Source organism: Doryrhamphus excisus, linkage group LG2 (assembly GCF_037039965.1).
Source record: "Doryrhamphus excisus strain RoL-2023G ecotype Guam linkage group LG2, RoL_Dexc_Guam_v1.1, whole genome shotgun sequence".
Classification (NCBI taxonomy): domain Eukaryota; kingdom Metazoa; phylum Chordata; class Actinopteri; order Syngnathiformes; family Syngnathidae; genus Doryrhamphus; species Doryrhamphus excisus.
This window is the reverse complement of record NC_136358.1, coordinates 6,344,476-6,357,488: the sequence shown is the minus strand read 5'-3', so window position 1 is coordinate 6,357,488 and position 13,013 is coordinate 6,344,476. Positions and strand designations below refer to the sequence as shown.

General features: G+C 40.6%; 1 protein-coding gene across 2 annotated transcripts; it reads left to right on the top strand.

Annotated features, from left to right (window-relative positions):
* Positions 1–261: 261 nt before the first annotated feature.
* On the top strand, positions 262–12,237 carry sec24d (SEC24 homolog D, COPII coat complex component). 2 transcript variants are annotated; one of them, XM_078796725.1, is made up of 22 exons: positions 268–342; positions 776–825; positions 886–1,083; positions 1,541–1,622; positions 1,702–1,823; positions 1,891–2,283; positions 3,479–3,579; positions 3,650–3,761; positions 3,828–3,955; positions 4,364–4,502; positions 4,575–4,690; positions 5,562–5,686; positions 6,096–6,287; positions 6,361–6,457; positions 6,535–6,819; positions 6,890–6,986; positions 7,965–8,110; positions 8,182–8,439; positions 9,030–9,209; positions 9,279–9,470; positions 9,549–9,638; positions 10,458–12,237. In XM_078796725.1, exons 2-22 carry the CDS (start codon positions 822–824, stop codon positions 10,596–10,598), a joined length of 3,198 nt encoding a protein of 1,065 aa, XP_078652851.1. In that variant the 5' UTR covers positions 268–342; positions 776–821; the 3' UTR covers positions 10,599–12,237. The 2 variants fall into 2 exon arrangements, with proteins under 2 accessions (XP_078652855.1, XP_078652851.1); XM_078796729.1 differs by lacking the exon at positions 776–825 and having other exon boundaries at positions 262–342.
* Positions 12,238–13,013: the final 776 nt, after the last annotated feature.

Here is a 13,013-nt window from a genome sequence, read left to right as displayed (position 1 = left end):
TATCAAAGAGTATCTCGTCCACAACGGGCTGCCTAGCATCAAAATAAAAGCACTTCTTACAACATTTACTTTGGTTTTAGGATTAACTTAATAATGTAATGTATTCAAAAGGCTATACAAAATAATAATATGCCTCTTATGCTTGTTGTAAGTTTAATGTGGGTATTAATTGGCCATTGATAGTTTAACTGTTGTTTATTTTGAAAACAAATACTGACAGGAAGTTTCCCTCCACCCTTGTTTCCTCATACGTCACACAGACCGGCTGCTTGGAGGAGTTTGACGTGGCACTCTGCATTCCCTGCAACAAACAGACCAAGCGATTTCTTCTCCAATCTACAGGTAAATAAAATAACATTTGTCACTTCATAATAATTTTAAAAATTGTCGCGTTGGATGCTTGTGTGTTAGGGCGTTTTGTTTACGTCACGTTGTATATACTTCACGATAGTGTAATAGGTTTGTTACTAAGTAGCTGGCTAGCAAAGATGCCCTCGTCTCGCAAATTGTATTTTGTGTAATGTAATTTAAACATAATTAAGTGTATGTAAGATAATGTATTCGTTTAGAATGATTTTATCCACGATAACAAGCTTTGACGTGGCAACTACCCCGAAGGAATTCACCATCAGATTAAATGCAACGTGACAGTGACAGTGAAGATGTTTTTGCGTCGTTTCGTCCAGCAAATGTCATCAAGCATATTTATTTTAAGTTTAATAGACTCTTATGGGGATAGATAGGACTTTCACAAATAATCTTATCTTCTTACCAGCATCTCAAAGGTCCATGCTGTATGCACGTTATTACATGAGGTCATCATGTGTGAGTAAACAGATTATTTAGGTCATTACACTTCTACAACTGTCTCTCTACCTCCCACAGACTGTCCAGAAGCCCAATTATTGTGGCATGAGAAGAGCATACAAATGAGTCAACAGGGTTATGTTGCTGCACCTCCTTACTCCCAGGCCCAGCCGGGGATAGGGGGCTACCAAGGTGGGTTTGGGTCCGGTCCTGCGCAACCCCATTATGGACACTATGGAGGAGGAGCCCCATCCACGTTCCAAGCACCTCTGACAGGTGAGCATAGACCATGCAGAAAACATTCAGTCACAATAGGAAAGTCACTACGGTTGTTAACGGTATACCAAAGTGATGGAGCTAGGTTTTAATGTAAAACATAAAACAGCTTTAATGGTTTTTGAATAGGAAACTCTCCAATGAATATAATTCTCAAATAGAAAAATAAAACTAGCAAGTGTGACAGTAACAGTTTAGGCAGTCTGAATTTTTTTTTTTTAGAAAATTAAACATCCTTATTGGCTGAAGTGCAGCATTAATGGTTCCAACGTGTTGACCCCTTTCCCATATGTAATGAATAATGAAAACACACTGCTTTTGTCTTATTCACATTTTGGTATTTCACCGGTGTAGCGATGTGTTCCCTAATAGGAGACTTTGGCTAGCCATGACTCCTGCTGGCCAAAGGCTGGGCTGTTTACTAAAAAAAAAAAAAAAAAATCTTACCATTTTTTAGGGATGAAATCACCAGTTTTGCCACCTCCAGTGTCCACTCCTTCCAGTCCAAACAGCCAGCAGAATGGGGCTCCCCCACAAAGGTAAGTGGAAGTAAATATATTTGTTTAATTAATTCATACATTGATGGATTAAATAATCAAGTGATTTGTTATACCTGAGGTACCCTGTTGCTTACGGACAACCGCTACAGTCCACAGCGTACAACAGCATGGCCTCTTCAGCCCCGCCTCCAGCCATGCAGCTGACCAATCAGATGAGTACAATGAACATTGGCAACTATGGTAAGCTGTCCTTAACTTAATCAAACATGTCAACAACTCTTGTAATGAACTTTCTTTCTTGTTGAAGTGCCGGGACCTGCGTTTCAGAACCCCCCATCTGCAACAAGCCTCCAGCAGCCTTTCCGTGCACCCCCTCCTCCTCAGATGACCATGGGATCGCAGTCGCCCAATATGCAGTCATCCAACATGCAGTCACCCATGCAGCCTCCCAACATGCAGCCTCCCAACATGCAGTTGCCCCACATGCAGCCGCCCAACATGCAGCCGCCCAACATGCAGCCGCCCAACATGCAGCCGCCCAACATGCAGCCGCCCCAGATGGCCACAGCACCAAACATGTCCATGGGCAGCCCCTCGATGGGCCGACCCTTCCCTGGAGCACCGCCTCCTCATCCTGGTAGTTCTGCAGGGCTCCAGCAGCCTGGTCCTGTCGGTCCACCTGGATACCCACAGCAAGCAGGTACGGTAACTCTCAACATGTAAGTGTAACATTAAGCTAAATGTTGGGACGTGGCGGAGTGACACTTTGGCTTAATAGTATTTTATAGATATTATAAGTGTATTTATTCGAAGAAAATCTCACAATACTCGGCTTTCCAAATCTATGGTTATCATCACACTTAAGTCGTTGCCTTCACTGGTACCCTTTTAATGTTTGCATCATAATAAAAAACAAAAGAGCATATTGAGGTGTATATTAAGAAGTTCCAAAACCCTCAAAACAGCCGCAATGCTTGGATATGCACAGCAAGTACATACATTAACTTTGAACATACAGTGGTAGCTTTGTTTTTGTTATTAATTCATTCCAAAAGGTCAAATGAAAGCTGAAATGTATGAAATCCAAACTAATTTCTTCCATAGAAAATAATGTAAATCCAATTACTCCATTCCAGAAGCCCAAAAATATTAAAACAAAATACGTTTATATAGAGAATAGTTTAGTTTTACATGCAGAAAACAATCTAAAATAACTTAAATGACAAATATATAAATAAGCAAGTATTCTTCATCCATGTCTTTATTAAAGTCAGTCTTCAAGAATCTAGGCAAAATTTTGTGATAGCTGAAAATTTAATCATAAGAAAATTGGGGCATGTGAAAACCAAGGTTTGACTATACAAATATAAAGAGAAGCTAAAAAGTATATCATTAAATTAAAGGATGGTGAGGGATCAGGAATGTGATTTGCAGGCATTGTAAGGTAATTTACACTGATAAAATGTCACAGTAAGCTCCATTTCTGGTTACACTTTTCCTCGTCGCCTTTACTGGTATTCTGCAGTGTTTGCATCACAAAATACACAAAAGATGTGTTTTAGTGCGTTTCATACAGACAGTCCCTGTGTGCTAATAGCAAGCAGGGACTGCAACATGGTGTTGACATACGAGTATAAAGAAAAACTACACTTTATCATTACATTAGATAAAACCTTATATACTGTCACCTAGTGGCTGGTATTGTGATGGTAAGTAAACTGGTAAGCATATTTTGTTTGCACTCACTTGATAAAATCTCGCAATAAGCTCCATATGGTTATGGCATTGCCATCACTGGCACCCTACTGCGTTTGCATCACAGTAAAATACAATGCACACAAGAGGCATACTTTATGAGGTTAAAATCCTTTGTTATGCCTTTTGTTTACATTTAGGTCCATTTGGAGGCCACATGGCGGGACCACATCCAGGGCCTGGGGGATTCCCTGCTGGTCCGCCTCAGAAGAAACTGGACCTGGACTCCATTCCCAGCGCAGTGCGTATGCAACTATTTATTTCGTGTAATATTTGTCATGTAATGCTAATTGATCTCTGTTTCCGCCCAGATTCAAGTCATGGAGGACGACCAAGCCAAACATGGAGGACAAGTTTTTAGTACCAACATCAGAGGACAAATTCCACCTCTAGTCACTACCAACTTCACAGTGCAAGACCAAGGTATTATCCCACTAAAATTATTCTGTTTGTGTCATTTGTGCTCACTCTACATTTGATTGGATTAAGGCAATGCCAGTCCCAGGTTTATGCGCTGCACCACCTACTCCCTGCCATGCACCTCCGATCTAGCCAAACAGTGCCAGGTGCCCTTGGCATGCATCGTCAAACCTTTTGCCAGCTTGCCAAAGAACGAGGTAAGACTGCTTATCCCCAAATAGTTCCATCATTTGCCAAATGTTGCCAAATTGGAAGTGAACCATTCTGTATTATTTGCTTATGTATTTCTTCGAATGTGAGTAAATGTGTATATCAAATTTCTCAGTATGATGTTTCCAGCATAAATCAATAGTTCACTTGTACTGGATGGCATGACACAGATGCACTACCTCCTTTTGGATCCCTTGCAGTGTCATAATGTTTCCCTTGCCACTCGCCTCGTCACCTATGCCTTTTTAGGCAATGTTAGTGTTCCCTGCAATATCCAACACTGTATCTGGAGGAGAAGAGAGGAGGTTTTAAACACATTTTAAGCTGTCGACCTTCCCAGATGTAAGCTAATAGAATTCACCATGATGTCATTGTCGTGTCCTCCTCTTGTGTAGACGCCCCTGTACCTCGTCAACCACGGTGAAAGCGGTCCCATCCGCTGCAATCGATGCAAGGCCTACATGTGTCCCTACATGCAGTTCATCGATGGCGGCCGCCGCTACCAGTGCGGCTTCTGCAACTGCAGCAATGAAGGTGCTACACCCACACAGCAATCAAAAGTAACGTGAAGGCATCGTTAGACATGACTATTTTGTTCATCCATAGTGCCTGTCTTCTACTTCCAACACCTCGACCACATGGGCCGCAGGGTGGACTTATATGAGAGACCAGAGCTGTCGCTGGGATCCTATGAAATGGTGGCCACCCTGGACTACTGCAAGGTCTTTTGAGCAAGGATTTCATGTACAGTGGAACCTCAGTTAGCGTGTTGCCGCCATAATTATATCTTGGATAGTGTACAATATGGTGCTCATCTAGTCATATTGTTAATACACTGTGTGAGTCCAACTGTGTTCTTATGTATATTTAATGACAAAACATCCTTGTTACATCCTACTAACTTGCTAGTCCATGGAAACAGGAAAGTCAGCTGCATCACCTGTCAATAATGATGTCAGTGGTTGACTCTCAAAAATGTAAATACGTTTTTAGAATTTCATACAGCTAAGACAATTTTAAATGCATGTATATGATGAATGAAATGGAGAAATGGACATTTTAGGTTACTTTTAATTTGACATGACAGTGTCTAAAGACATGGTGTGGCAGCAAGATCAACATGCACACCACCTTTCTGGCTTGTCATGACTTATTTGTTGAATTCAGTCGTGTTTCTCACTTTTTTTTATCATATTCTGGCACTTGCAACTTTCTTTGGTTCCATTTTGAGTTATTGACGTGAAAACTGTTGAAATTAGTAATGGGAAAACAGGAAGGTGGTGCCAATGTTGATCCTGCTCCCTCATGGTGTCTTGAGCAACAGTAAAGTCAAGAAAAAAACTAACCTTCTGCATGTAAAGCTATAAAAATGTGTTTTTTGTTAAAATTTTTGGCTTTCCGGAACGGGTTAATTGGATTTACCGGTACATTATTTCTGCTGGAAAAAAAATTATTCAGTTAGCATCCGTGTGGGTTAGATTCATACCTTCTGGAAGAAATGTCTGACGCTAGCCGAGGTTCCACTGTACAGTATTAGTCAGCACCACATTGAGAATTGTGTTGGACATATTATATGATATGATGATTCCACAGAACAACAAGCCACCCAATCCTCCCGCTTACATCTTCATGATCGACGTGTCTTACAACAATGTTAAAAGCGGGCTGGTCAGACTAATATGTAACGAGCTGAAGACTCTGCTGGACAAGCTGCCAAGGTAGGAACGTGTGGGAATGTCCACATTTCCAAAAACTTGAAAGACAAGCAGTATTGAAAATGAATGGTAATAGAATTTATTTTGAAAATAATTTCATCAGTAGTTTTTATGGTTGCTAGCCATTTCAAATGATTATTTTGGGATATTTTTTTATTGACTTTATTATTTATTGTACATATTTTTTATTCATTCATTCATTTTCTATAGTGCTTAATCCTCATTAAAGTTGTAGGGGTATGCTGGATTTTATCCCAGCTGACTTTGTTGTTTTTTTAAATGAAATTGATAATATAATTAATTTGGGAAATAAATTAATAATTGTTTCGTTTAATAATTGGTCAATAATGATGGTGAAGTGATTTTCATGCGGTCACTGTCACAGAAGCTTGTCTTATCTCCCACTCATCAGAGAGCAGGGTGTTGACAACTCACCTGTGAAGGTGGGTTTCGTCACCTACAACAAGACACTCCACTTCTATAACGTCAAGAGCTCCCTGACGCAGCCACAGATGATGGTGGTGTCTGACATGGCTGAGATGTATGTGCCACTCCCAGATGGCTTCCTAGTCAACTTCCAAGAATCCAGGGCGCTAATCTGCAAGTAAGTAATAATATTACTAACAATAATTCAAACGCTTAAATACGAAAGTTAATGTGTGATTTGTTATCGGCAGCCTCCTGACCCAAATCCCTGATATGTTTGCCGACACCAACGAGAGCGAAACAGTCTTCGCTCCTGTCATCCAGGCTGGTGTGGAGGCATTCAAGGAAAGGAGAAATGACAGAAACATTCTGTTGTAGAAGTGCATGCAACTCATCATCATTTGCTTGCCTTCACCATGCAGGAAGCAGACTGCAGCGGCAAACTCTTCATCTTCCACTCGTCCATGCCCACCGCTGAGGCTCCCGGTAAGCTGAAGAACAGGGATGACAAAAAACTGGTCAATACGGAGAAGGAGAAGACACTCTTCCAGCCGCTGAAGGGGATTTACGAGCAGCTGTCCAAGGACTGCGTGGCCCAAGGCTGCTGCGTGGATCTCTTCCTCTTCCCCAACCAATATGTGGATGTGGCCACCATGGCAGACGTGCCGTCGCACACAGGCGGCTCTGTGTTCAAGTATAACAACTTCCAGGTGAGCTTCTTTACTGGTGAAGACGTAAGCCTTCTATCTGCTGGTTATATATCATAATGTATGGCGTCAGGTGGAGACGGACGGGGAGCACTTCCTGCGAGATGTGAGGAAGGAAGTGCAGAAGAGCATCGGCTTTGATGCCATCATGCGTGTTCGCACCAGTACAGGTGAGGAATACATATTGAGCATCATCTTATATTGAGGGGTGTCTTATAGAGTGGAAACTCTGTTTTCATCACTAATCCTCTCCAAAAGATGGGACAAAAACGGAATAGTTTTCATAAAAAATAATATAAATACAGTGTAATACATTCCAGACATCCAGAGATATTAACACAAACCACATTTTACGGTAATTAGTTATACATGCAGAAACCTAAGAGAAAAAAATATAAATTCTAAATGAACATTTAATATCACTTTTACTTTTATGGAAGACTTAATACAAAACTGTGGTGAGACCAGCCATGTCGTTTGGTCTAGAGACAGTGCCACTTAGGAAAAGACAGGAAGCAAAACAGCGGAGATGAGGATGCTGAGGTTCTCATTGGGAGTGACCAGGATGGATAGGATCAGGAACGAGTACATCAGAGGGACATTACATGTTAGAGGCCTTGGAGATAAAGTCAGAGAGGCCAGACTGAGATGGTTAGGACATGTCCAGAGGAGAGATAGTGAATATATTGGTAGAAGGATGCTGCATTTAGAGCTGCCCGGTAGGAGGCAGGAAGACCAAAGAGGTTTTGGATGTAGTGAAGGAGGACATGAGGATAGTTGGTGTGACAGAAACAGATTCAGAAGACAAGGTTGGATGGAGGAGATTGATTTGCTGTGGCGACCCCTGAAGGAGGAAGCCAAAAGAGAAAGAAGACCTTTATGGAAGACTTATTGGTGAAGGGAGAACGGGAGGCGATGGAAGAGCCACTCAGGCCCTTTATTGTAGCCCGTTACAAACTGACGGTAACTTTACAGAGTGAACGAATTCAGCTGTTTGCTCCCTGGAACTTAATTATAAACGTCACCATCAAGTACAATCATCATTACACACACTGGCCGGTCTTACTTTGTGTAATGCGTCTCACTTAAACTGCACAGATTCATTTAGTGTGGTATACAATATTATATCAAAGTGAGTGTGTCTACAGGCTTCAGAGCCACTGACTTCTTCGGCGCCATCCACATGAAGAACACCACAGATGTGGAAATGGCGGCGGTCGACTGCGAGAAGGCGGTGACGGTGGAGTTCAAGCACGATGATGCGCTCAATGAGGAGACAGGCGCTTTCATACAGGTATGCGCAAAAAAAAATCTTAGCGTCTACATAGTGCTTTTGTTACTAAACTAATGATCGTCTCGTCGCAGTGTGCCTTGCTCTACACAACCATCAGTGGGCAGCGCCGTCTCCGCATCCTCAACCTCAGCCTCAACTGCAGCTCGCACTTATCCGAGCTCTACAAGAGCTGCGAGACAGACTCACTCGTCAACTTCTTTGCCAAATCATCATACCGGGCCATCTTGAACCAGCCGCTGAAGAACATCAGGGAGATTCTGGTTAACCAGACGGCTCATATGCTGGCCTGCTACAGGAAAAACTGTGCCAGCGCCTCCGTGGCCAGCCAGGTAGGCTGGAATACACAAACATACTAACTTGCTGCGCTGCTTTCAAGAAAATTGGCAAATATGCAAAACAGGCTATGTATAGTAAAAAACATTAATTGTAAAATATTATAGTAATATGGTAAAATTATACAAATATAGTTATTTTCTGACTTTATGTAGTCTTTTGTTTTGGATTTACATTCCATTGGCAGAGAAATCTATAGCAGGGGTGTTCAAACTTTGTCACTGAACACCACAATGAAATTCAAAGGATGCGGGCACCTACTTAGATTTTTTTTTATGTATTCTTATAATTCTTATAATCATTCTTAGTTATTAGTATTAACATGTCAAGTCTTTACATTCTATTTTGCCCAATTTTTGCTGTTTTTTTTTAATTTATTTAATGCCGCTGGCCAATAAAAAAAAACACAATGCGGGACACACTTTGGACACTTTGGAGTATTAAAAACATTTTTCAGACTTTTTATGGATGCGTACATTATTCATGGTATTTTTTTCCCTTTCCTGGTGTCGTAACGTAACCCCCACCAACAGCAGTACTTTAAGTATTAAGTAGTATTAAGTATTTGTAACTTGTGTGTGTTTAGCTAATCCTGCCAGACGCCATGAAGGTGTTCCCGGTCTACATGAACAACCTGATGAAAACATCTCCCTTGACCGGCAGCACTGAGCTGTCCACGGACGATCGGGCTCATCAGAGGCTGTCCGTCATGGCCATGGGTGTGGAGGACACTCAGCTGCTGCTCTATCCGCGCCTTATCCCTCTGGTATGGCAAAGACAGGATAGGGAAAAAACACAACAAATGAAGGCCAAAGTTCATTTTGTTTCCTTTTAGCACAACATGGATGTTGCTAATGAGGCCCCACCCACTCCACTGCGTTGCACGGAAGAGCGTCTAGCAGACAACGGCGTCTTCCTTTTGGAGAACGGCCACGTTATGTTCCTGTGGCTGGGTCAGGCGAGTCCACCTGACGTGATCCAGGGCCTCTTTAACGTACCCTCCCTCGCCCACCTGCAGGGCAACATGGTCGGAGCTACTAATATCTCCATATCTATAAGAACAATAACTCAAATACCTGACTTTGTGTTTTTTCCTCCCCTAAAGTGCGTTCTTCCTGAGCTGGACAACCCTCTGTCTAAGAAGGTTCGATGCATCATCAGAGATCTTCTGGAAAAGAGGCCCAAATCCATGAAGGTAAGAAGTTCAAAGAAATACTGTCAGGAAAATGTCAGGAACCCAACATGTCTTGTTCTGTCCACTCACCTTTGGTAGCTTTGGAGCTTAAAAAAAAATTTAATTATTAAAAAAATAATTGTATTTAACCTATTCAGAGCTTATGCTGTTTCTGATGCAAACTTTCTAAAAAACTACTCTCAAAAATTGAAAAATTGAATAAATTTAGTCTGAGCTCCCTCATCACCACAACGGACCAGTGCAGGGTCCACATCACTGCAGACGCCGCACCAATTTGCATGTTGATCTCACGTTCTATCCTTCCCTCCCTCACTTGTGAACAAGACCCCAAGGTACTTGAACTCCTCCACTTGGAACAGGATCTCAGCCCCGAACTCCCTTTTCCAGGCCAGAACCACAGACTCAGACTTGGTGGTGGTGATTCTCATCCCAGCCAATTCACACTCTGCTGCGAACCAAACCAGCGAGAGTTGAAGGTCATGGCTAAAAGCAGAAAGAGACCCAATCCTACAATTTACTCCGGTTCGCTCCCACAAAAACATGCTAGGCTAATTGGTGACTCCAAATTGTCCATAGGTATGAATGTGAGTGTGAATGGTTGTTTGTCTATATGTGCCCTGTGATTGGCTGGCCACCAGTCCAGGGTGTACCCCGCCTCTCGTGCGAAGACAGCTGGGATAGGCTCCAGCATACCCATGACCCTGGTGAGGATAAACGGTATAGAAAATGGACGGTCAATTTCCAACATATAGTAATCATTTTAATTGCAATATGAGATTATTCTCAAAATATTTTTTCTTTGTCTTTTCCTCTATTTAGCTTCAGATTGTGAGGCAGAAGGACAAACCTGAGATGATGTTCCGCCAGTTCCTGGTGGAGGACAAAGGCCTTCACGGTGGAACCTCCTACATGGACTTCCTGTGCTACGTTCATAGGGAGATCAAACAAGTACTCACTTAAAACTTAAGAGAGCTTAAAATGGACACTATTAATTGTACAAAAAGCGGGAAACTGTATTTTGGGAACATTCCAAACACAGATCACAGAGAAAATGTGCCAAAGCTGCCTTTTTTTTTTTTTTAAACCACATTCCGGCTTATTGTTTATTTCAATACAAGTCTACTTTTACTCAGCAAATAATGGAAGACAAATGTCAATGTGCCTTTTCTTTTTAATGCCAGTCTGAAACAACAAATTACAGTCGAGAAAAAAAAAGTGGATTAAGGATTTTTTTTTTTCAGTATCGTATGTTGTCTTTATAAATAAATTGACACTTGCCTTTTTAGGTGAAACATTCCAATTTGGTTTGTATTAAAACATAACCTCAGGTAATGTGAGCATATTGTTTGTCTTAAATACAGTTGATCCCTTCTATTCGCACAAGTTATGTATTTAAACTACTTGCAAATAGCAAATACCAATAATTGACACAGCCATAAAAATGTTTATTTTTGAAACTAATAAAGCCTGGGTTGTTCTGTTGCATCGTTACGCAGGTTCACTACACCCCCTACTGACCTTAACATTCCCATCTCGGATCAACATTTGCAATAAAATTGACTGTAATTATTAGACTAGGCACTGACATCATGTCGTTATATCGTGCAGATATGTATTTTTGAATTATTACTGACTTAGTGAAAATAAGATATGTTTTCAAAAGAAAGATGCATATTTATGGAGGAAAAAAAATAAAAATATACATACAATTTGACCAAATTTCACAAATTTGTAGGGTTGTGAATGATGACTCAAATATGCGGGGATTCACTGTACATACGTGAGAAGGAGTGGTGTACCTTCGCCTTACAGCCGCTAAAAGGCAGCAGAGCACTAAAAAAAATAAGACTGCAATATAATACAGCAGTATGGTATGTTCAAGGACCCAAATGACAAAAAAGTCCTAGAAAAGGCCTAGTTCTGATTCTCCAAACCTTATAATATGCCTCTCATTTGAAATGAAGCGTTACTCATTAACAATAACAGGCATACAATACAAAGTACAGGAAGGTGGATCATGTTTTACAGTTTTCCATGTTTTGTCATTTTGCAATTACATACTCACTCCAGTAAATTTTATTAAAGACAAATAATTTCTGGACTATTGAGCACACCTGAATATGAGCCAAACCCACCTAGTTAAAAAAATATATTTTTTTAACTAGGTGGCGTCTCCTATTTTTTATATTTATAAGCCATACATATTTACACACAAGGGCAAACTATAACCGGTATATGTATAAACCTTGCAATCCTGAGTACACTGGTCCCCGTGTCACTCATTAGTTCCAATGATAAGCAGTAAGACACTTTTTTTGTATTGAAGTACAACAGCTGGATCCTACACTTGATCAAACTTTTTTTTGTCAGATCAAAATGATATTTGCATCCACTTGACTACTGCAATTCACTAAGTGAAGCTGCCTAAGCGCAGTGGAAACGGGAGTTCTTTTAGCCATAAATTAGCCACAGGGTTCAAAAGCGCGCAACAAAAAAGGAGTGACAGTGATATTACAGTAATTTTGTTCCATAAACACAGGAATGGCATGAAAATTAGTTATGGTGAGGTATGCTGTGGAAGAATAAACAATATACTCAATATTGGCTGCACTTGTCTGAATGGCTTCACTATAGCCAACCATTGTGGATAATGGTTGTATTATGATATCTACCAGGATGACAAGGAGATGGTCCATCAACAGTCTCCACCACACCAAAACAACATCAGCAAAATCAACTGTCCTTTCTGCACTCAGCCACACACACACAGTCAGGACGTGTAGAGTTCAAAGACGGTCAGAAATCAGTGAACTCTTAACTCTACAGTCCACGTCAGTGCCAGGTTGCTTCAGCAACAGTAATAACCAAGCAGTACAGTGGTCCTATTATTGATATGGAAAGGGTGTTAATGCTTTAACGTTCATTCTTATTAGTTTTATTTAATTCTTACAGTCGTTCATTACTGTGTTTTATATCTTTCATGACTCTAGATTAAAATAAAAATGAAAAAAAATACAGTAAACAAGAAAGATATGTATTATTTCTTTTAATGTGGTGTTTTATATATACATAAATGTAGAAATAAGCGTCATCCAGTCGAATTTCAGAAGTGATGATGAGCACGTGGCATAATAAAAGTGATAAATACTACATTCTTCGGAAATATTTTTCAGAAAAATAAAATGAAAATCCACATACTTGCAGAGCAGCTGCTAAAAGTCGCACAAACAAACCCACAATTGTTCTTTTAATACTGCACGGATGACCTGTTTTGTACAAGGAGCATAACACCATATACATTAAATAAATTAATTTTCCTCTAGAAAGAAAATACACTTAAAAAGCATCTGTGTTGTCAAATATTCTACATAAATT

Excerpts from the sequence above, each read along its gene's own strand:
- sec24d (XM_078796725.1), top strand. Across the intron at positions 3,762-3,827 it reads CTTCACAGTGCAAGACCAAG|GCAATGCCAGTCCCAGGTTT; the intron begins GTATTATCCCAC and ends GATTGGATTAAG. Across the intron at positions 8,440-9,029 it reads GCGCCTCCGTGGCCAGCCAG|CTAATCCTGCCAGACGCCAT; the intron begins GTAGGCTGGAAT and ends GTGTGTGTTTAG.